The following is a 22086-nucleotide window of genomic DNA, read 5'->3' as shown; positions in this document are numbered from 1 at the left end:
GCCTGGCTACAGTGCTGAAGAGAAACCTGGGGTTGTTCTTATTTTCTTCAATCAGTGATGAATAGTAAGATGTTCTGGCTTTGCGGAGGGCTTTCTTATAAAGCAACAAACTATTTCTCCAGGCTAAATGATGATCCTCTAAATTTGTGACACGCCATTTCCTCTCCAGCTTACGAGTTATCTGCTTTAGGCTACGTGTTTGAGAATTATACCACGGAGTCAGGTACTTCTGATTTGAGGGCTTATTTTTCACAGGAGCTACAGTATCCAGAGTCGTACGTAGTGAGGAGGTAAAATTTTTAACAAGATAATCGACCTCTGTTGGAGTAGCGTTCAGATAGCTGCTCTGCTCTATGTTGGTACAGGGCATTGAAGATGATAACAGTGGGTGGATTATATTCTTAAACTTAGTTACAGTGCTTTCAGAAAGACATCTACTGTGATAAAGTCTACTCTCCACTGCGGTGTAATCAATTATTGTACATTTAAATTTAATCAGAACCCCTGATAAAGACCCCTATTAACTGATCTGCACATCCTTTAGCACACTTCCAGAGATGCTGTCCGGTCCTGCTGCTTTCTTGGGGTTTTTACTGCCCTTAGTACATACCTCACATCATGCTCTTCAACAGTGAAGATGTGGCTGATATTGGCTGGTGGATGTGATGCAGCCACTTCTGGTGTTTTCTGTTCGAAGCGGGCGTAGAAGCAGTTCAGCTTCTCTACGAGTGCAGCATCAACATCCACAGCGTTGGATCTAGGTTTGTAGTTGGTGATGTTATGGACTGCCCTCCACACCTGCCTTGAAATGTCACTGTGAAGGTGGGCCTAAATTTTATTTTTGTAGTCCAACTTAACCCGTCTGATGCCCCTTTTCAGATTTGCCCTAGCTGCACTGTATGTTCCAGGTCTTGAGACCGATAGGCAGTGTTTCTTCCCTTCAGCAGGATCCTGAATTCTCTTCTCATCCAGAGTTTTTGTGCTTGATGTAGGAGAGTACAGATGTAGTGTATTCCTCCAGGTCCAGAGATTCAAAAATGCTTCAGTCTGTTAGCTCAAAACAGTCCTGCAGATGTTCGGAGGCACCTTCAGGCCAAGTTTTCACCGTTTTGAAAGGGGGGGGGGGGGGGGGTGTCTCTTTTCCTGAGGGGATTATAATGAGGGAAGTAGAAACACCTGGGGAAACACAGCTGACACAAATGAACCTGAACACTACAGGGGGAAATATAACTGAACATGCTAAACATGACGACACTAGACCTTTCAAAATAAAACAGGAAACATGGATACACAGTCAAAGGAGTTTGCAAAGACAAGCGTCTGGACTTCTTTAAGTTAATGGTGGAGAGTCCCAGATCTGGGAATCTCCACCATTTGACCTTAGAACTGAAGAAGCTTCTCGGATGAGAGGTGAAACGTCTTCAAGCAACTTAAAGAAGTCCAGACGCTTGTCTTTGCAAACTCCTTTGACTACGATGACCTGGATGACTGAGAACCTTCACAGACATATGGATACACAGGCATGACAACCAAACTTGACAACAGGACAAAGAACACACAGGCATAAATTACATGATAGACTCGAGGAACAGAAAGGAACAAAGGGAGAAGAACATGGAAACAGATACGGGGGACAAGGCCTGTAAAACACACACTCGCACACATATAAGTAGAGACTGGAGAGACATAGAGGGGCGAAACACAAAGGCAAACCTACATCGACAAAGAGACAAGAAAGAAACATCAACAAGTAAATCTTTCAGCTGTAAAACATCATTAATGCACCAACAATGTTGGGAGTTTATTACTAGTTACTGTGGTGGACCACTAGAGGGCTCCACTCACACCCAGTGTTGAGGAAGTGTGTTCCTCTGTTTTGTGGCGCGATATGTGCAGTTGATGTTGGAGACGAATAAAGAAGGAGTGAGAACTGAGAGCACTGTGTCGTTGATGCTTACCTCCACATTGGTGACCCCTGACTCGAGCATGCAACGGGCCGCAGATGACGCAGACTCCGCTATGGAGGCATCAGCGGCCGCCGGACCTCCGCCTCCTGTTGCAGCTACGTTCGCTGTGGCGCTGAAACTGCCGGACTTTTGGCTCCATGACCCCCCGTCGTGGTTCGTACACGTGGAGGCTCAGTTCGCCCTTCGCGGCATCTCGGCTGACGACACGAAGTATCACCATGTGGTGGCCTCGCTCGACCCGCTGGCCACCCGTCGCGCGATGGCGCTCCTCCGGGACCCACCCGCCCAAGGGAAATACGCCGCCCTTAAAGAGCTGCTTCTTCGGCGCTATGCCCTCTCCGACGCTGAACGAGCCGAAAAGCTCCTCAACTTGTCAGGCTTGGGTGGCGGTACCGCGCTCGAGCTCATGGAGAACATGCTATCGTTGCTCGGGCCGGATGACGGGGGATTCCTCTTCGCCCACCTCTTCCTCCGCCAGCTACCGGCCGCCGTGAGAGCTGTCCTCGCAAACTCCCCACTTCTGCCGGCGAAGGATTATCGCTCCCTGGCTGAAGAAGCGGATCGCATTCTCCTGGCTAGCCGCACTTTCAACGTTCACGCCCTGGCTACGGACTCGCCGGCGGCGCCTTCCACTGCTCCACCTGCCTCCCCCGGAGCATCCGCCCCCTTGCTGACGGCAGGGATTGCTACACGCCGGCACCGCGGAAAGAACATCTGTTTCTACCATCAGCGTTTTGGCGACAGAGCGCGTCGCTGCCTGCCGCCTTGCGCTTTCACGGCCCAGGGAAACGGACCCGCCAGCGCGCCGTAGCAGCCGCGACCGCTGGCGACACAGAAAGGCTGCTCTTCATAGAGGACTCGCGCTCCGGGAGACGTTTTCTCGTGGACTCCGGCTCCCAGAAGAGCCTCCTTCCCCCTACCGCTGCCGACGGACTAGCAGCGAACTGTGGGCCGCAGCTCATGGCAGCTAATGGCTCTCCCATCACAACGTTTGGGGAAAGGTTGGTGACTGTTTGTTTTCACGGCCGGGATTTCCAGTGGAACTTTGTTGTTGCCGCTAGCTCTGTACCTATTTTAGGTGCTGATTTTCTGTGCGCTCATGGACTGCTTGTCGATGTTGCTAACAGATGTTTAATTGATGCTCTCTCGTTTTCTTCCCTACCGTGTTTTACTCGGGCCGCCGAACCCGTAATTCGGGCTAATGTAGTGACCTCCGGGGATGCTTTTCAGCGTTTGCTTTCAGAGTTTCCATCGCTGTCTGTCCCTGATTTCTCTGGCACGGTAACGAAGCACGGGGTTGAGCATTATATTCCCACGGTCGGGCCCCCGGTGTTCGCGCGCGCGCGTCGCCTCGACCCTGCGAAACTGTCCGTCGCTCGGGAAGAGTTTGCTGCCATGGAGCGCCTTGGCATTGTACAGCGTTCGAACAGTGCATGGGCCTCTCCGCTTCACATGGTGCCCAAATCGGACGGTCGGTGGCGGCCGTGCGGAGATTTCCGCCGTTTAAATAATGCCACGGAGAATGACCGTTACCCCATCCCCCACATTCAGGATTTTTCTGCCAATCTCGCCGGAACGTCGATTTTTTCTAAAATTGACTTGGTGCGGGGGTATCACCAAGTTCCCGTGCGCGCCGAAGACGTTCCTAAGACCGCTGTCATTACCCCGTTCGGCTTGTTCGAGTTTTTGCGCATGCCGTTTGGCCTGAAAGGTGCCGCCCAGACCTTTCAGCGGCTGATGGACTCAGTTTTGCGTGGGCTGCCGTTCGTTTTTGTTTATCTGGACGATATATTGGTGGCCAGCTGCTCGGCGAGCCAGCACGAGTCCCATCTGCGCCAGGTTTTCCAGCGTTTGGCAGCGCACGGCCTGATCATCAACCCTTCCAAGTGCCAGTTTGGGTTGCCTGTTCTGGATTTCCTCGGGCACCGCATTTCCGCTGAAGGTGTGGTTCCGTTGCCCGACAGAGTCCAGGCCGTTTCAGCTTTTCCGCGCCCCACGTCGGTTAAAGCGTTGCAGGAGTTCTTGGGGATGATAAATTTTTACAACCGCTTTCTCCCCAGAGCTGCCCACCTGTTACAGCCACTCTATGCTGCCTTAAAAGGTAAGACAGCCAAAGATCCGGTTGACTGGCTGCCAGAACGCCTCCATGCGTTTTCCGCAGCCAAGTCTGCGCTGGCTGACGCCGCCCTGCTGGCACACCCGCTTCCGTCGGCGGAGATCGCGTTGACCACCGACGCGTCCGACGTGGCAGTGGGTGGGGTGTTGGAACAGCGGGTTTCAGGTCTCTGGCAACCGCTCGCCTTTTTCAGTCGTACGCTACGGGATGCCGAACGCAAGTACAGTGTTTTTGACAGGGAGTTGCTGGCCCTGCACCTCGCGACACGACATTTTCGTTTTTTCCTCGAGGGTCGCAACTTTACTGCATACGTTGACCACAAACCTTTAACGTTTGCGATGTCCAAGGTCTCTGACCCATGGAGCGCACGCCAGCAGCGCCAGTTGGCGGCCATTTCGGAGTTTACCACAGACATTCAGCACGTGGCTGGTAAGTCCAATCACGTCGCTGACTGTCTGTCACGTGTGTTGGTTTCTCCGGTGTATGTCGGTGTCGACTACGCTGCTATGGCCGCCGAGCAACGTGCTGACCCGGACATCCTGGCCCTTCAGTCAACGAAAACGGGCCTCGTGCTGGAGGACACCCCGGTGTGGGACGGCGGTCCGCGCCTTCTTTGCGACGTTTCCACCGGCCGCCCCCGCCCGGTGGTTCCCCTTTCGTGGCGTCGTCGTGTTTTTGACTCGGTGCATGCCCTCTCTCATCCCGGCGTCCGGGCCTCGGTCAAGCTGGTCAGCGCCAGGTTCGTTTGGCCGGGCCTTCGCAAGACTGTGAAAGAATGGGCGGCGGTTTGTATCCCATGCCAACGCTCGAAAATCCACCGGCACACGCAGGCACCCCTCGAACCTTTCCGTATCCCCGGTAGGCGTTTCGATCACGTTCATGTGGACCTAGTTGGTCCCTTGCCGCAGTCACAGGGTTTCACGCACCTTTTGACTGTGGTGGACCGCACGACCAGGTGGCCGGAGGCGGTACCCCTGGCGTCCACGACAGCGGCGACGGTGGCCAGAGCATTTTTGTCGACGTGGGTTTCCCGTTTCGGTCCCCCTGCTGACATTACCTCAGACAGGGGCCCCCAGTTTGTTTCTGAGCTTTGGTCTGCTATGGCTGACGGCCTGGGGGTCAAGGTCCACCGCACCACAGCATACCACCCGCAAGCTAACGGGATGTGCGAACGGTTTCACCGGTCTCTTAAGGCCGCGCTCCGGGCTTCCTTAACAGGTGGCGACTGGGTCGACCGTCTTCCGTGGGTTTTGCTGGGATTGCGTAGCGCGGTTAAAGAAGACCTCGGGGTTTCCCCGGCTGAACTGGTCCTCGGCCAGCCCCTCCGGGTCCCCGGGGAATTCTTGCCTGAGAGCCCTCCCCCATGTTTTGATGCCTCTTTGTTGCCTTTTCGCCCCCCGAGAGACTCATTTCCTGTTCCCGGTCCTGTGCACCACTGCCTGCCTGACACTTTTGTTCCGAGTTCGTTGGACTCTGCTCGTTTCGTTTTCGTCAGGCACGATGCCCATAGGACTCCGCTGCGTCCACCATATGACGGGCCATACAGGGTTCTTAAACCAGGCAGCAAACATTTCATTTTGGACTTTGGCGGTCGGCAGGAGGTTGTCTCTGTTGACAGACTTAAGCCTGCACATGTTATGCAAGAGGATCAGGTGGTCCCGGCCCAGGCCCCTCGCCGCGGCCGCCCACCTGCCACCGGGCTGATGGATTCTGTTTTTTCCCCCAGGAGCGACGCGCAATCAACGGAGTCCGAGTCGCCTGCAGCTTTTTCTGACCGCCAGTGCCAGCCTCGCTTCCGGGCTGGGTTGCCCTCTGTCAGTTCCCCACCCCCCCGGTTCAGCCGTTCCGGCCGTTTGCTTAAGCCCCGGGTCCTGGACTAGTTCTGCTGGGTGTTCGGGGGGGGCATGTGTGGTGGACCACTAGAGGGCTCCACTCACACCCAGTGTTGAGGAAGTGTGTTCCTCTGTTTTGTGGCGCGATATGTGCAGTTGATGTTGGAGACGAATAAAGAAGGAGTGAGAACTGAGAGCACTGTGTCGTTGATGCTTACCTCCACATTACTTTATTTGACTTCTGATGCTTTTTTACACATATCATCACTAAATAAGGAATAAAATGTCTTCATGTCTGAACGTTCCTACAGTTGGTTTGTGGTTGATGTGGATTTGCTGCTCATGTGAATCCTCCCACAGTGTTTCATTAGCAGCTGTAACCACAGTGACTCTGATAAAACAGGAATTAGCAGAATCCATCTGATATGAAGCTGTGCTTTGAATACCACTTCCCTCCTCTTTGAAGAGTAGTCAGATATCTGTGTTCAGGTTTTTGTACAGCCTCTTCTACACTTTGTATCACTGTGTTTCTAGAGCACAGTAGTAGAGAGCTGTGTCTGCCAGGGTTAGGGCTGTTATGGTCAGATTAGTTGATGTATCTGATGTTGTGGACTGATATCGATTATCAGGAATATATTGAGCTGTTTCCCGTTTCCCTCCTTTCCATAGTATAAACTGAGGAGCCTGAAGGTCAGAATGATACGGTGGCCCTGAAGTGCAAACCACAAAAACAAATCACAAAACGCACAACAAATTGAAAAGCGCAAAAACAAATTGAAAAGCGCAAAAACAAATTGAAAAGCGCAAAAACAAATCTCTTAACGCAAAAACAAATTGAAAAGCGCAACAACAAATCACTTAACGCAAAAACAAATTGAAAAGCGCAAAAACAAATTCACTTACCGCAAAAACAAATTCACTTAACGCAAAAACAAATTGAAAAGCGCAAAAACAAATTCACTAAACGCAAAAACAAATCACACAACGCACAACAAATTGAAAAGCGCAAAAACAAATTGAAAAGCGCAACAACAAAAACCAAACCGGAAGAGGTAGGTACCAATGCTGCAACAACAGGCATCACTGATTGGATGATGGATCCGGTAGCCTTTTGAACCGGAAGTTGTTCTATCCGAACGTGGTTATGAGAAAGAGCAGTCAACGGTTGTATCCCAATTCAGGGTCTGCAGCCTTAAAGTACGCAGCCTCAACGATCCTCAAGGGCCGCGTACTCAAAGACCGCTAAGGCCGGAAGTGCGAGGCTTGTGAAATGGGACGGTCTAGCCTCCGTCGCGCTGCCCAGGTTGCCTAGCAACCATAACACCAACCGCTGGAAACGTTTCATACAGCTTTGACGGAAATGAAGGAGAACATATTTTGTTCGTGTGTGTGTTTCTACACGAGCTTTGTATGATTTGATAAGTATCTGAGGCTGAGACCACAGGACTGTAAAATATGATTGCTGGCCTTCATATCTGTACTGAACAGTCATTTAAGATTAGCTAGTAAATAACAATTAGCTAATGTTGTTCATGAGACTAAAGTCAGTGTAAATATGATATGACCAATATTATAGTTATTATATTAATCATTATAAGTTATTACAGCAGTGAGTTTGAACTCTCAAATCAAATCACTTCTATTGTCACATCACATGTGCAGGTACACTGGTACAGCACATGTGAGTGAACTCTGTGTCTAATACTGAGCTTCAGTAAAGATTCAAGTTGCAGTTATTTATATTTCCTATCACCTTAAATCTTCACTCAAAGACAAGTACCTTTGACAGTGTATCTATAGATTTATTATACATAAGAGACAAATATTGTCCGTGTAATATGTTGGCATTACTAAATTTGGCTCAATGCTTACATATATGTGTAAAAAGAAAATGTACGAGCTGTGATAACTGTTTCTGATAGAATGAAGAGTAGACTGATATATTAAATATCCCTTTATTGGGTGAGAAAATCAGACCATGTCATAACTGCTTTAAGTCATACAGAATAGATATCAGAGCCTTAAACAGGCTGACTTCTGCTAAATGGGTCAAACTGGGCAGAAAGTATACAAACACATAACATCCTTATAGAATATGATGTAACACTATAGATCAACTTAGCTCAGAATATATAAAGCATATAAACAATTACAGCAATATGATGCAACAAACACAGCAGTGCTACTAATCCAAAATACTCAAAGCTTCATAGAACTGAAACAAACATTTATTTTTAGCTCCATTCTGCTGCTGATACATACTTTAGGTTTCTGAATATTAAACTTGTTGCTGCCTTTCATAGTGTGTAACTTGAAGGCCCTGAGTACTTTCTCCCACACTGAAAACACTGGAATGATAACATTATTTGAACATTACCTAATAAGACTGATTCAGGACAGACAATTAGTTCTTTTAAACTTTCCTAGCAGTCCTTCACAAACAGGGAACAGTCTGTCTATTCTCTCCATCTGTCAGCTGCTGCTGGCTCTTCCTCCTCCTCTTCCTCACACACTGCTGAGTTTGTCCTGGTGGATCATCAGGGGTGCAAAGCCTCACAGATGATGTGCAGCAGTGGGTCCCTCAGTCTGTCCTCACTCTGGACACTTGCAGTTGTCACACATGGAAATCAAATGTGTGATAAGCTGCAGGATTCAAACACAAGTGTAACTTATAAATACATGTTCATACTTTTATTCCACAATCAGAGAGAAAGAAACAGAGAGAGAGTGCAGGACAGACAGACAGGTGACAGTCTCAGGTGTATACACTGCTACAAAACAGCACAAGAGATAAGATAAGATAAGATAACCTTTATTAGTCCCACACGTGGGAAATTTGTTTTGTCACAGCAGGAAGTGGACAGTGCAAAAGTTATGAAGCAAAAATTAGAATAAAATAAAATAAGAATAAATACAGTACACAACTGTACAGAATAGAATAAAATAAAATACTATATACAGTAGAATAAAATAGAATAAAATATGCAATAAGATAAAAATAGAATACAAATGCTATATACAACTCAGTAAAAATACAACGATGCCAGAAAAGATTATTGCACATTAGTGTTATTGCACATGTGTGAATGTGTGTGTTGATCAGTTGGAGTCTTTGTTGTGCAGTCTGACAGCAGTGGGGAGGAAAGACCTGCGAAATCTCTCCGTCCCACACCGTGGGTGCCGCAGTCTCCCACTGAAGGAGCTGCTCAGTGCTGTCACAGTCTCATGCATGGGGTGGGAGATGTTGTCCAACAGGGATGACAGCTTAGCCACCATTCTCCTGTCACTCACCACCTCCACTGGGTCCAGAGGGCATCCTAGAACAGAGCTGGCCCTGCGGATCAGCCTGTTCAGTCTCTTCCTGTCCCCAGAAGAGATGCTGCCGCCCCAGCAGACCACACCATAAAAGATGGCTGAGGCCACCACAGAGTCATAGAAGGTCTTCAGGAGTGGGCCCTCCACTCCAAACGACCTGAGTCTCCGCAGCAGGTACAGCCTGCTCTGCCCTTTCCTGTAGACGGCGTCTGAGTTATGAGTCCAGTCCAGTTTGCTGTTCAGATGAACACCAAGGTACCTGTAGCTGTCCACAGTCTCAATGTCCATACCTTGGATGTTCAGTGGTTGCAGTGGAGGATGTTTGTGCCTGCGGAAGTCTACCACCAGCTCCTTTGTTTTACTGGCATTGATCTGGAGGTAGTTCAGCTGGCACCAGTCCACAAAGTCCTGAGTCAGTCCTCTGTACTCCTTGTCGTCCCCATCAGTGATGAGGCCGACTATAGCAGAGTCATCAGAGAACTTCTGCAGGAAGCACTGGGTGGAGTTGTGGGAGAAGTCTGCAGTGTAGATGGTGAAGAGGAACGGAGCCAGAACCGTTCCTTGTGGGGCCCCCGTACTGCAGACGACCCTGTCCGACACACAGCCCTGAGTCCTCACATACTGTGGTCGGTCGGTGAGGTAGTCCAAAATCCAGGTAGTGAGGTGATGGTCCACTCCAGAGTTCTCCAGCTTGTCCTTCAGAACCGAGGGAAGAATAGTGTTGAAGGCACTGGAGAAATCAAAGAACATGATTCTCACAGTGCTTCCAGTGGTCTCCAGGTGAGCGAGGGAACGATGTAGGAGGTGAATGACGGCATCATCCGCTCCAATGCCAGGCTGGTAGGCAAACTGAAGTGGATCCAGTGATGAGCTCACAAGGCGCCGAAGCTGAGCCAGGACCAGCCGCTCCAGGGTCTTCATCAGGTGGGATGTCAGAGCCACCGGCCTGTAGCTCTTGAGGTCCTTGGGGCGTGAAGTCTTTGGCACTGGTACAACGCAGGAGGTTTTCCAGAGCTGTGGGACTCTTCCCAGCCTCAGGCTCAGGTTGAAGAGGTGCTCCATCACACCACACAGTTGGTCCGCGCAGGACCTGACGACCCTCGAGCTGATGCCATCTGGAACCGCTGCCTTCTTGGCTTTAATCCTCCTCAGTTCCCTCCTAACCTGGGTGGTTGAGAGAGACAGTCTGGAGCCTTGTGTTGAGTGTGTATTGGATGCTGTTGTTGGGGGTGGGGAGGAGTGAGCAGGGTGAATAGAGGAGGTGTGAAGTGTCTGAGGTGTCAGAGGTGGAACAGCAGCAGTGGGGGTGGGTGAGTCTGCAGCCGATGTTGAAGACTGCCTCATGGCTGAATCAAATCTGTTGAAGAAATGATTCAGTTCATTTGCCCACCTCACATCCCTCCCAGGCAGAGAGTTCTGATGTTTGTGGCCTGAGATGGTTCTGAGGCCTCTCCAGACTTCACCAACGTTATTTTGCTGAAGCTGGTTCTCCATCTTCTGCCTGTAGCTGTCCTTCCCATTCCTTATCAGTCCCCTCAGCTCTCTCTGCACCCTTTTCAACTCCTCTTTGTCTTTGGATTTGAAGGCCCTCCTCTTCTGCTTGAGGACGGCTTTAATTTCTGGGGTAATCCAAGGTTTGTTGTTGGAGAAACACCGTACAGTCCTGGTAGGTACGGTGTTATCCACACAGAAATTAATATAGTCCGTAATGCATGTAGTAAGGCTGTCGATGTCCTCTCCGTGGTCGTCACAGATCACCTCCCACACAGTCGACTCAAAACAGTCCTTAAGAGCCTCCTCGCTCTCCTCCAACCATCTCTGCACTGTGCGGGTGGCTGGTGGCTCCCTGCGCACTAAGGGCTCATACACAGGGACAAGGTGCACCAGGTTGTGATCAGATCTGCCCAGGGGAGGGAGAGGTGATGAACTGTATGCCTCTTCAGCATTGGCATACAGTAAGTCCAGTGTTTTATTGTCTCTGGTTGGGCAGGTCACATACTGGGTGAAGGTGGGCAGTGTGGAGTCCAGTGAGGCATGATTGAAGTCCCCTGATATTATGAGGAGGGCTCTCGGAGATTGTGTTTGCAGTCTGCTGACCACTGAGTGGAGAGTGTCACAGGCTGCATCCGCGTTGGCCGAGGGGGGGACATACGCTGTTATCGCGATAACATGCGAGAATTCCCGGGGCAGGTAGTACGGACGCATGCTAACGGCTAACAGCTCAATGTCTCTGCTGCAGAGTTGTTCTTTCACAGTGATGTGCCCAGGGTTACACCATCTGTCATTCACAAACACTGCCAGTCCCCCTCCTTTCCTCTTACCGCTCTCTCTCGTCCTGTCCGCTCGCAGCAGCTGGAATCCCGGTAGTGTCACGCTCGTGTCCGGAGTTAGCGGTGTTAGCCACGACTCCGTTAGCATCATGATGCTACATTGCCGGTACTCCCTCTGTGACCAGGTTAGCGACGTGAGCTCATCCAGTTTATTGTGCAAAGAACGTACATTTCCAATAATTACAGAAGGAAGAGATGGTCGATAACGTCTCCTTCTCGGGCGACGGCGCTCCTTCCCAGCACGACACCCCCGTCTTTTCCTCCTCAGCTCGCTGGGAATGTCAGGTCTGTCCACCGGCAGTACCGCTGCGGGACGCAGCGCTAACAGCTGATCCTTACTGTAAACAAAGGATCCCTGCTCTGGGTCCCCACACACGGGTGAAAAAAGTAGAAAAAAACTAAGAAAAACGACCAGAACTAGCACAAAACGGTAGAACATGGTTGCAGAGTCTAATTACTAATACGTTAGTTATAGAAAATTACGAGAGAAAAGATAAGAAAGAAATAAACTCAGAATGAGCAGAGCTGCTGTAACAGGCTGCCGCACACGGGGGGCGCCGGAAGAAGGAGGATTTAGTGTTTGTGTTATTACGAGTGCTAAACAAGAAGAGTTCCCAGATGGTACAGTGGACACATGTGTGACTCCTGTGATTAAAGCATCTTTCTTTCAGCTTAACGAGTGAACCGTCAGCTCGTTCAAACACACGTTAAAGTCCGTTTGGCTCGACACCACCGAACAGAGGCAGCAATATAACATAGCTAACATTAACAGTGCAGTGAATCCTGCTTGTGCCGTGATATTCAGGACTGCAAACCGAGCAGCATCACTGACTTTCAGCTTGTTGTGTTTGTGGATATATGACTGACTTTAATTATCCATGAAATCATCACATTCTCTGTAAGATTAAGGTTGACTATTGTATTATTATATTTTAAATGCTTTAAAACAAAGTAAACGCTGAAAGTACAAACATCGCTAATGGCAAATAACTTTGCCGACATGTGGCCAACAGTAATATTTTAATGTTCCTCATTATTAAACATTTGCACATAAAAAAGTGACATCATATTCAGTACTTACGTTTAACAGTTTACTCTTCGCCCGCTATGCTTCTGCCGTCTGCGGCAAAATTATCCACAGTGACTGCCGCGCTATAAATTGTGGGATATGTTGGGCCACGAAGTCTACACCGCCACAGCCTTAAAATTCAGGGAAATGAAGGCCGCATTTCGAGCAGCCTTTGAATTGGGACAGCCTTCGGCGCGCCGCTGTGACGTAATCGGCCTTAAAATGCAGCCTTTAAGGCTGCAGACCCTGAATTGGGATACAGCCAACATGTTTTGTCCAAGTTGTGGAAAAAAGTTGGTAGAGCAGTCACCAAACTTCCAAATAGAACAACTTCCAGTTCAAAAGGCTACCTGATCCATCATCCAATCAGTGATGCCTGTTGTTGCAGGATTGGTACCTACCTCTTCCGGTTTGGTTTTTGTTTTTGCGCTTTTCAATTTGTTTTTGCACTTTTCAATTTGTCTTTGCGCTTTTCAATTTGTTTTTGCGTTTTGTGATTTGTTTTTGCGCTTTTCAGTTTGTTTTTGCGTTAAGTGAATTTGTTTTTGCGTTAAGTGATTTGCTGTTGCGCTTTTCAATTTGTTTTTGCGTTAAGAGATTTGTTTTTGCGCTTTTCAATTTGTTTTTGCGCTTTTCAATTTGTTTTTGCGCTTTTCAATTTGTTTTTGCGCTTTTCAATTTGTTGTGCGTTTTGTGATTTGTTTTTGTGGTTTGCACTTCAGGGCCACCATAGGAATGATGTCTGTACCAGTGAAGTAGAGGATGTGTATAACTTGTCTGATAGCTACATGTGAGTGTGACAGATTCTCCTTCTGTTTTAGTGACTTCAGTTTGTTGAGGAGTGATTGAGTCTCCAGCTGTTAGTCCTGGAAAAAGAAAGAAGAAAAGTAGTGAAATGCAGTCTGTATATCTGCTTAATGCAGCAGCTTCAACTAAACTTTAATCCCTGTTCTTAAACTCACCTATAATGTGAGATAGAAGCAAAAAGAGGTGCAGCAACATGTCTTTGGAGTTATTAAAGCCAGACAGACAGCACATGAACAATGTTCTTCCACTGCAGCACAGTGACCAACAAATAATGTCATTGGATGAGCTCATGTTCAGTGGGCGGGGCCAGTTTAATAGCTGAGCCAATCAAATAGTTTTGTGCTTCCACAGCAGCTCTGTCAGTGGGCGTTTATCAATATGCGTACTTGTGCGTACTTGCGTTCTCGTGTACTCGTGATACGTCATCAGTCGGAGACCAAGTACTGTTCCAATTCAAAGTACGCATTGTCACTACCCAATCCGTACCGGAAACCCGATCGGTACCCCGCATGCGCGAAAGGTGTCTACTTCCGGTCGAAGCGTTTTACGATAGTTACAGGTCAGAATATCTGTTAAGATGTTAAGAATAATAAGTGTCTCTTAAAATGTTTCCGATTATGAAACATTTAATATAATGTAGACAAAAACAAAAAAGTAAAAAGATAATTACGGATCAGGACTCCCCGATCCTTCCTGCGCATGTGCAAAGTCGGACCGTACAAATCGGGTCTACCCGATCCGTACCGCGCATGTGCAGGGGTTTTCTTCTTCTTCTGTTCGTTTAGTAGCAGTTTACTCCCCAGTGTACGAGGATGCCGCCCCCTCCTGACCGAGGGAACGAACCCTATTGTAAACTGACTTAGCGTCATTACAAACGTGTGTTAAATTTGATTTAGTGATAGTCAGTGTGTTTATGCTTGTCTGTGTGGAGAGGATTGATTGGAATAGTGATGATGATGTCCACTATCACTGTCAGTTGTCAGTAAACACGTCAACTGGCTGATGAATCTTCACGTGACATATTACAAAGTCTGTATTATTAACTCTGTAATTAAGCGCCATTCTTCTTATTTTACGGCTCTGTTATTCAATCGGGGAACGCTCTCTGTTGAGGAGAAAAGCATGAAATTGTTTGTAAATGGATTATCCACTGTTTAAATGTCCCGGTAGTCGAAAATGATGCAGAGCTGTTGAGAAATGCTAGGAGCTAACTGGGCGCTAACCGTGTCATTTAAAAACATTGGGCGTTTATCAATATGCGTACTTGTGCGTACTTGCGTTCTCGTGTACTCGTGATACGACATCAGTCGGAGACCAAGTACTGTTCCAATTCGAAGTACGCATCACGCCGAGAACGCGAAAAAGTCCCGGATGTGTTCTCGATCCGCCCGTTTTATCGAGCATGCATCGGTGTAGACTTGGGACAGCTAAATATCACAGAATGCATTTCGTCCAAAACTCAACAGCAGACTCCCGGCACATCGTTTCCAACCCCCCCCCCCCAAACCGCTCGCGGACGTCTCACTACTCAGGTTAAAGAAACCCCAGCAGCTGTCTATAGTATTGAGTGTCCACTAGAATAGAAATAAAAGCGTTCTAACATCTCACCTGCTTGTTTTTATTAAGGTATGTACACGTATGTACATGTACACTATTTTTATTAATAGAGGTTTCACTACTGAGGTTAACAATGATATATAAGTCACTTAGATCACTTCTAAATGTTAATGTTTGGTTTATTTCAGTGTTTTATTTGTTCCTGAGTAAACTGGTTTGGCTGTGATTAAAGTTAAGCTTCATAACATGTTACTTACAGTTAAATTAAGAGGGGACGGCAGTAAAAACTCCGGACCTGTGACATCATCACGTACGCTGGTGTTCCGACTGTACAAATCACGAGTCCGTGCTCGCGTACTTGAGAATTGAGAAACGGCCCACGAGTCCGTGCTCGCGTTCTCGGCGGGTACGTACTCCCGTGCGTTCTCGGCGGGTACGTACTCACCGAGAACGCGAGTACGTACTCGCGTACTTGGGCATTGATAAACGGCCTCTGTCTCTGATCTTTACTGCTTCATTTCTCTGTTGTCTTTGTCATCAGTCCAATGACACAAGAATCAGAGGTTTAACAGTGTGTGGCTCCCTCTAGTGGATGTTGTGGAGTATTCTGTTGTCTTTGCTCCAAAGGTTTTTGTACAGAGTTTTGGTGTTTCCTGTCACTGTGGGCCTCACAGCACAGTAGTACACAGCAGAGTCTGTCACTGCAGCAGAGGAGATGTTCATCTTGATTTCTGTTCCCTTCACTTGAATCTTCAATCCAGGAATTTTTTCCTCTCCTACTGTTCCTGAAGGTGAGTGTGAGATCAGGAACTCTGGGGGTTTTTCTGGATGTTGTCGATACCAGAAGAAATAATCAGAAGGTGACACTTTGTAAGTGTAGGTCAGAGTAACTGTGCTGCCCTCTAAACTGGACTCTTCATCTTTGACTGGAGTGAGCTGATCACAGCTGACACCTGAAGGAAGAGAGAAACGTTTTTCAATAAATAATTGACATTAATGAATCATTTGAATTGAACATAGTTTCCTGTGTAGGTGAGCATACCTGTGAGAGTGAGAAGAATCAGAGGAAACACACAGTGATGTAATGACAGCATGTTGAGGAACATAAAGTTTGTTTTGTGTTGAACTCTGTTGAATGTGGAGGTTTTTCTCTCTTCTATAGTTCAGTAACAGCTCAGCTCCTCCCTGAATCTCTCCTCCTCCTCTCTGCTCTCAGTCACTCCTCCTCCTGTGGTTAACACACTTTATAACCAAAATGATTTAAGGGAGCCGTGTGACACGTCACACAAGCAGAAGTCACATTAACGATGTAGACAGAGTCAGAGAGTCGGTGATACTCACACAGTTAAAAAGTCTGAAACTTGAGACATTTGGAGAAAAATGTGTAAGAAGTCCTGAATTCAAGAAACATCTCAGAATAGTTTGTGTATGTTGGGAAGGATTTTTGTTCACAACTGTTTTTTCAAATGAAGCATCATCTTATTTGATTTGATCTTAAAACACAAACCTGAGAGATGTTGTCAGGTTTATATTATTGGATTGTCATTTATGCTTACAAATATTTACTCATATATGCTTAGAGTTTTATAATCAATTGCATAATGATAGAGGTTTGCTCCTTAGCAGTCTGTAAAGACTCTGTGTGCTGTGGGATTGAGGAAATTATTTTACTGCTATAATATAACCTGTAACAATAACTCTGCATTAACTCTGTATTAACAATTTAATCTCCAGCATTCATACTGTATTACGATGTCCATTAATATCTGTTGATTTTACATTAACCTTTTATTACAGGAGCAGCTATAATCATTGTATACACATATAATATTAAGGTTAAAACTGCATATAGGTTTATAAAACACATATAGTACAGATAATTTAGAAACAGGCTGGAGTGAAGGCCTGAATGTAATCAGCTTCTGGTGTAATTTGCTTTACTTTGCTTTACTAAAGTCTGCTTAACAACAGATGATAGGTGATGGGTCAACAGGAGGACAAGTTTACGGGGATATCCAAGGTCTGAGATCATCACCATATTTGGAAAAAGATGCTGGAAAGAGGAACGTCTGTGTCTGCAATTAGCTCTAAAAATATTGATTATTGTCTGTACAAGCTGCAAATTATGTTCTTAGAATCCAAAATGATGTTCTTAGAACACGAGAAGGGGCGTTTAACCCTGACATTATAAAAGTGACTGCCTGTGTATTTTTGGAGAAGAACCCCGCAGATGTGATGCTGTGAGCTTCTTCCCACGTGTGTTGTTAATAAACTCTTCATCTGATTGCACTCTACTCGGCCTCCGTTGGTTTGTCCTGTGCCACATTGTCGAATCCGGTAACAGTGCCTTCCAGAGTGTTCAGGCATGCACACACACACCTTAAGGGGTTTTGTCTTCTCTTACTGATTTATGGTATAGGAGGACACCTACTCTGTATCTGGCTAAGTATAAGAGCCTTTTGTTTAGATGGCCTGCTAGACTCCTGGCACCAGCTTTGGGGAGTCTTCGCAGGATCACATCTTGACACACACAGACACTTACACAACGCACAGACAAGGTACTCTTTGTTTGTATGTATACGTCATATGTTAATGAACCTATGTATATTCATGTAACCTCAATAAAAGAGCAGTGTTACGAGGGAGCGGACGAGAGCAACTGAGGTCAGGCGAAGGAACGGCGTTTGCCCAGTTGGGTCTTCCTTGTACACGTGAAACATAAAGAGCACTGCTTGGTGTTCAATGCTTTTTGCTGTGTAGCTGAATTATCTCGTTCCAGTGGTGGGTTTGTGCTAGTACAGGGGTGGGCAATCTCAGTCCACGAGGGCCGGTGTCCCTGAAGGTTTTAGATGTGTCCTCGAACCAACACAGCTGATTTAAATGGCTAAATTAGCTCCTCAACATGTCCTGAAGTTCTCCAGAGGCCTGGTAACGAACTAATCATGTGATTCAGGTGTGATGACCCAAGGTGAGATCTAAAACCTGCAGGGACACCGGCCCTCGTGGACTGAGATTGCCCACCCCTGTGCTAGACAGACCCATCAGACGTCATGTCTGTGGACACGACATGCAGGATTGTTGTGGTGCAGCAGCAGTCCCAGTTACAATTGACACTTTTGGACACAACACTTGTTTTACTTTGTGGCTCTTTGGTTAGTTTGATGTGAAGTAAAATGTATTTATTAGGGGTGCAACGATACACAAAATTCACGGTTCGGTTCGGTTCGATACTTTGGTGTCACGGTTCGATATTTTTTCGATACAAAAAAATGTTCATGCCTTTTTAATTTGTCATTTATTAAAATTCTAAATATATATATTAACTCAAAAGTACAGTTTTTAAATTTAATGTTGCTGAAACGACAAAGTAATAAAAAAATAAATATCTGATGGAGAAATCCCTCATCTTTGGAAAAGAGAGTTTATTACAGAGAAATGGCTCTTTCCAAAATAAAAGCTATACTATACGCTTCTTCTGGGGTATACTCTCAGCAGCATATTAAACATATCAGGTCCCCATAAGGAGAATCATGTGCTAACGGCTGTCTAAATGACTCGGGTAAAGTTTGTAGCATGCGTGCTTGTTGTTTTTGTCTGCTTCCACTTGTCTTTGCACTAGGATGATGTCGGAGTAAATGTGCAGTCATATTCGTTGTGTTCCCACTAGTGCTGTCAGCGTTAATCTCATTGAAATGACGTTAACGCCACAACACGGCAAATCTCCGTTAACGAGCTACCGCGGATCGCCCCGTGCGTGGGGCTGGACAGCGTCAACACGTTAACGAGCAAACTGCGCTAACGCACTAGTTCCCACCCATGTAATTGAGCATTGCGTGGCACATCCGACATACTGTTTTACTTTTGTCCATGACGTGCTTGCCTTCAGGGTCATACTTCACATGAAAACCAAAATAGTTCCAAACGCCAGATCTGAATGAGGGTGGGGGAGGTTCAATTTGCCATGTTGCAACGAGCTTAACTTCTGTCTCGCTAGCTTGCGCTGCGCTCAGTGGCTCTGCGCTCAACAGTGCAGCCTAGGCGGAGTAGTCGAACGCAGATCCGCTGACCGCTCAACACAGACAGCATCGTCAGAAGAAAAGTTGATAAAATAAATTAAAAATTTTGTATTGTTCGATACATATGCGTACCGAACCGAAAGCACTGTATCGAACGGTTCAATATCGATACGAGTATTGTTGCACCCCTAGTATTTATATAACACTTTTTAAGACAAAGTGCTTTACAGGGAAAATAAACAACATATTACACAAGAACATCACCCAAATGTCGCTCTAAAACGAGGAGTTTTTAGCTGTTTTTTTTAAAAGATGAAGTGCTTCGAGAGGCTCATCATGAGGCACATTAAGACCCGGCTGCCACCCACACTGGACCCACTGCAGTTCGCCCCCAACTGGTCAAAAGAAGACGCCATCACCACCACCCTACATCTCGCCCTCACCCACCTGGACAATAAGGACACATATGTACGAATGCTGTTCATAGACTTCAGTTCAGCATTCAACAAAATCATCCTCAGCACCTGATTGAAAACTGAGCCTGCTGGGCCTGAACACCTCCCTCTGCAACTGGATCCTGGACCTTCTGACGGGGAGACCTCAGACAGTCGGTAACAGCACCTCCAACACCACCACACTGAGCGCTGGAGCCCCTCAGGGCTGTGTGCTCAGCCCACTGCTGTTCACTCTGCTGACTCATGACTGTGCAGCAATGCACAGTTCAAACCACATCATCAAGTTTGCTGACGACACGACTGTGATGGGTCTCATCAGCAAGAACGACGAGTCAGCAAACAGAGAGTTGCAACAGCTGACGGACTGGTGTCGAGTCAACAACCTGTCTCTGGATGTGACAAAACAAAAGTGTCATGGTCCTGGGTCATGTTACTCAGTGTTTTGTGTTTATTATTATAATCCTGTGTTCTAGTGTATTCTATGTATTTGGGTTTGGACTTTTTAGTTCTTAGGGTTTTGGTTCTGTGCTTCCTCTGTTTTGTCCTGCCCGTATGTTCCCTCTGTTCTCTGTCTGTACCGTGTCTCTGAGTCCAGTCTGTGTATTTCCTGTTTTACTTTGAAGGTCCGTGTCTGATGTCAGTGTGTTCAGTTTCACATCCTCCCTGTTTCATCACGTTAATTAGCTTCAGCCGTGTCTCCCTCCTGTGTGTAGTTTCCTCGTTTCCCTCTATGTATTTATAATGTGTGTCCTCTCGTCGCTGGTCTGTCTGTGTTGTCTCCCTGAGTCTCTCCCTGTTTCCTCCGTACGTTTAAGGTTTCAGGTCTGTTTTGTTAGCTTCCCAGTACAGGTTATCCTTAGCATCCCGAGCAGCTGCATCACTGTCTGGTATGGTAACTGCACTGTACTGGATCACAATACTCTACAACGGATAGTGAGAGCAGCTGAGAAGATCACTGGAGCTTCTCTTCCCTCCATCACAGACACTTATAGGACCCACTGCATCTGCAAAACCACCAGCATTGTGGACGACCCCACACACCCCTCACACACACTCTTCACCCTGCTGCCTTCTGGAAAGAGGTACCCGAGCATCCGGGCCCTCAGTGCCAGACTGTGGAACAATTTCTTCCCCTCAAGCGACTGGACACACACACACACACACACACACACACACACACACACACACACACACACACACACACACACACACACACACACACACACACACACACACACACACATCTTCATACATCAAGTGACTCTTTGCACAATACTCAGTCTTTTGCATATTTCTGTTGCACTGTTGTGTCTGTTCTGTCTTTGTTTTGGGTTTTTTGCACTTTATGTAGTCTCGTGTTGATTGTCTGTCATGTGTCGCCTCAGGGTCTCAGAGGAATGATGTTTCTCTGTGTACTGGACCACTGCACATGGTTGGAATGACAATAAAGTGCCCTGACTTGACTTCAGATCAGCTGAACTCGTTGAGGGTTTCATTTCTGATCTTTTAAAGAAACTGGGTAAAAAGATTCCTAATTATGGGGTGTGGGAGATCATGGTTGAAGGGGGGATCTAAGGGAGACAGATTTCCTCTTAGGAACTGATCTTATCTTGTAAAAATCTTAAAAAGTCATTGCAGTCCATATCTGAAAAGACTGGTGTACATGGAGATGGAGGAGAGACGATGCTATTCACTGTATCAAAGAGAACCTTAGGATTTCTTTTTCTTACTGCAAGTAGTTTAGAGAAATAAGTGTCTCTCACGTCTTTCACTTTGTCATTAAAGGTAGATAATAGTTCTTTTAAGCAGAGCTTATGAACCTCAAGTTTTGTGGCTTTCCACAGGAGCTCAGTTTTATGGCAAATTCATGTAAAGCTGCAGACAGCTTCTGTGATCCAGGCTGGAGATTTAACAGTGCTGCCTTTCCTGATTTTAAGAGGAGCCACTGTGTATTTGTTTTAGACTCAGTGAAATGCAGTGTTGGGAAGGTTACTTTAAAATATATTCAGAATCAGAATCAGAATCTTTATTGTCATTGTCACAGGTACAACGAAATTAAAAATGCTCCCCGATCATTGCATCATCCCTAACAATATCAAAATATAAATAAAACAAAATTCAATAAATAAAATAAACAGAATACTTAAGGTGCTAATAAGAAGTATCAGTAAACATTCACATACATTCCATGAATAGACTAGGGAGCGGTGGTTTGAGTGGCTGCCTCCGTAGCCTGGCTAGCGCGCCGGCCCTGCAGCCTCGCCGTCTCCTTCTCTCTCGACGGGGTGGAGGCACCACCTGCGCCTCCACCCCGAAGGTATAACAATCCACGGGGAGCCCAGACTCCTCGCTATTTCCACCGGTATCTTGTGTAAGCGGACAAATTTGTTAGTCACGCTCACGCGGTAACTTACTCCAATCTTGAGGAGATCATGTCGGCTATAGATGTTATTCGCTAGGCTGGTAGAACACAAAAACAAACATAAGGCGTACAAAATGATACAAACATAGCATCGATCGGTGGAACACTGAGCTGCTGCAACTACGTGCGCCGCCATCTTCACCAAGATGTAATTGATTTATTCCACTACAGATTACAGATTACATGCCCCAAAATGTATT

The 22086-nt window shown here is 46.8% G+C and overlaps 1 protein-coding gene across 1 annotated transcript; it reads left to right on the top strand.

Annotated features, from left to right (window-relative positions):
- The first annotated feature begins 1887 nt into the window (after nt 1-1887).
- On the top strand, nt 1888-5907 carry LOC134616408 (uncharacterized). The gene is made up of 2 exons (XM_063461278.1): nt 1888-2968; nt 5810-5907. Exon 1 carries the CDS (start codon nt 1900-1902, stop codon nt 2776-2778), a length of 879 nt encoding a protein of 292 aa, XP_063317348.1. The 5' UTR covers nt 1888-1899; the 3' UTR covers nt 2779-2968; nt 5810-5907.
- The last annotated feature ends 16179 nt before the right edge of the window (nt 5908-22086 follow it).

This window comes from Pelmatolapia mariae, linkage group LG18, assembly GCF_036321145.2.
Source record: "Pelmatolapia mariae isolate MD_Pm_ZW linkage group LG18, Pm_UMD_F_2, whole genome shotgun sequence".
NCBI lineage: Eukaryota > Metazoa > Chordata > Actinopteri > Cichliformes > Cichlidae > Pelmatolapia > Pelmatolapia mariae.
The sequence above is the reverse complement of the archived record's forward strand: the minus strand, read 5'-3'. Positions and strand labels throughout refer to the sequence as shown.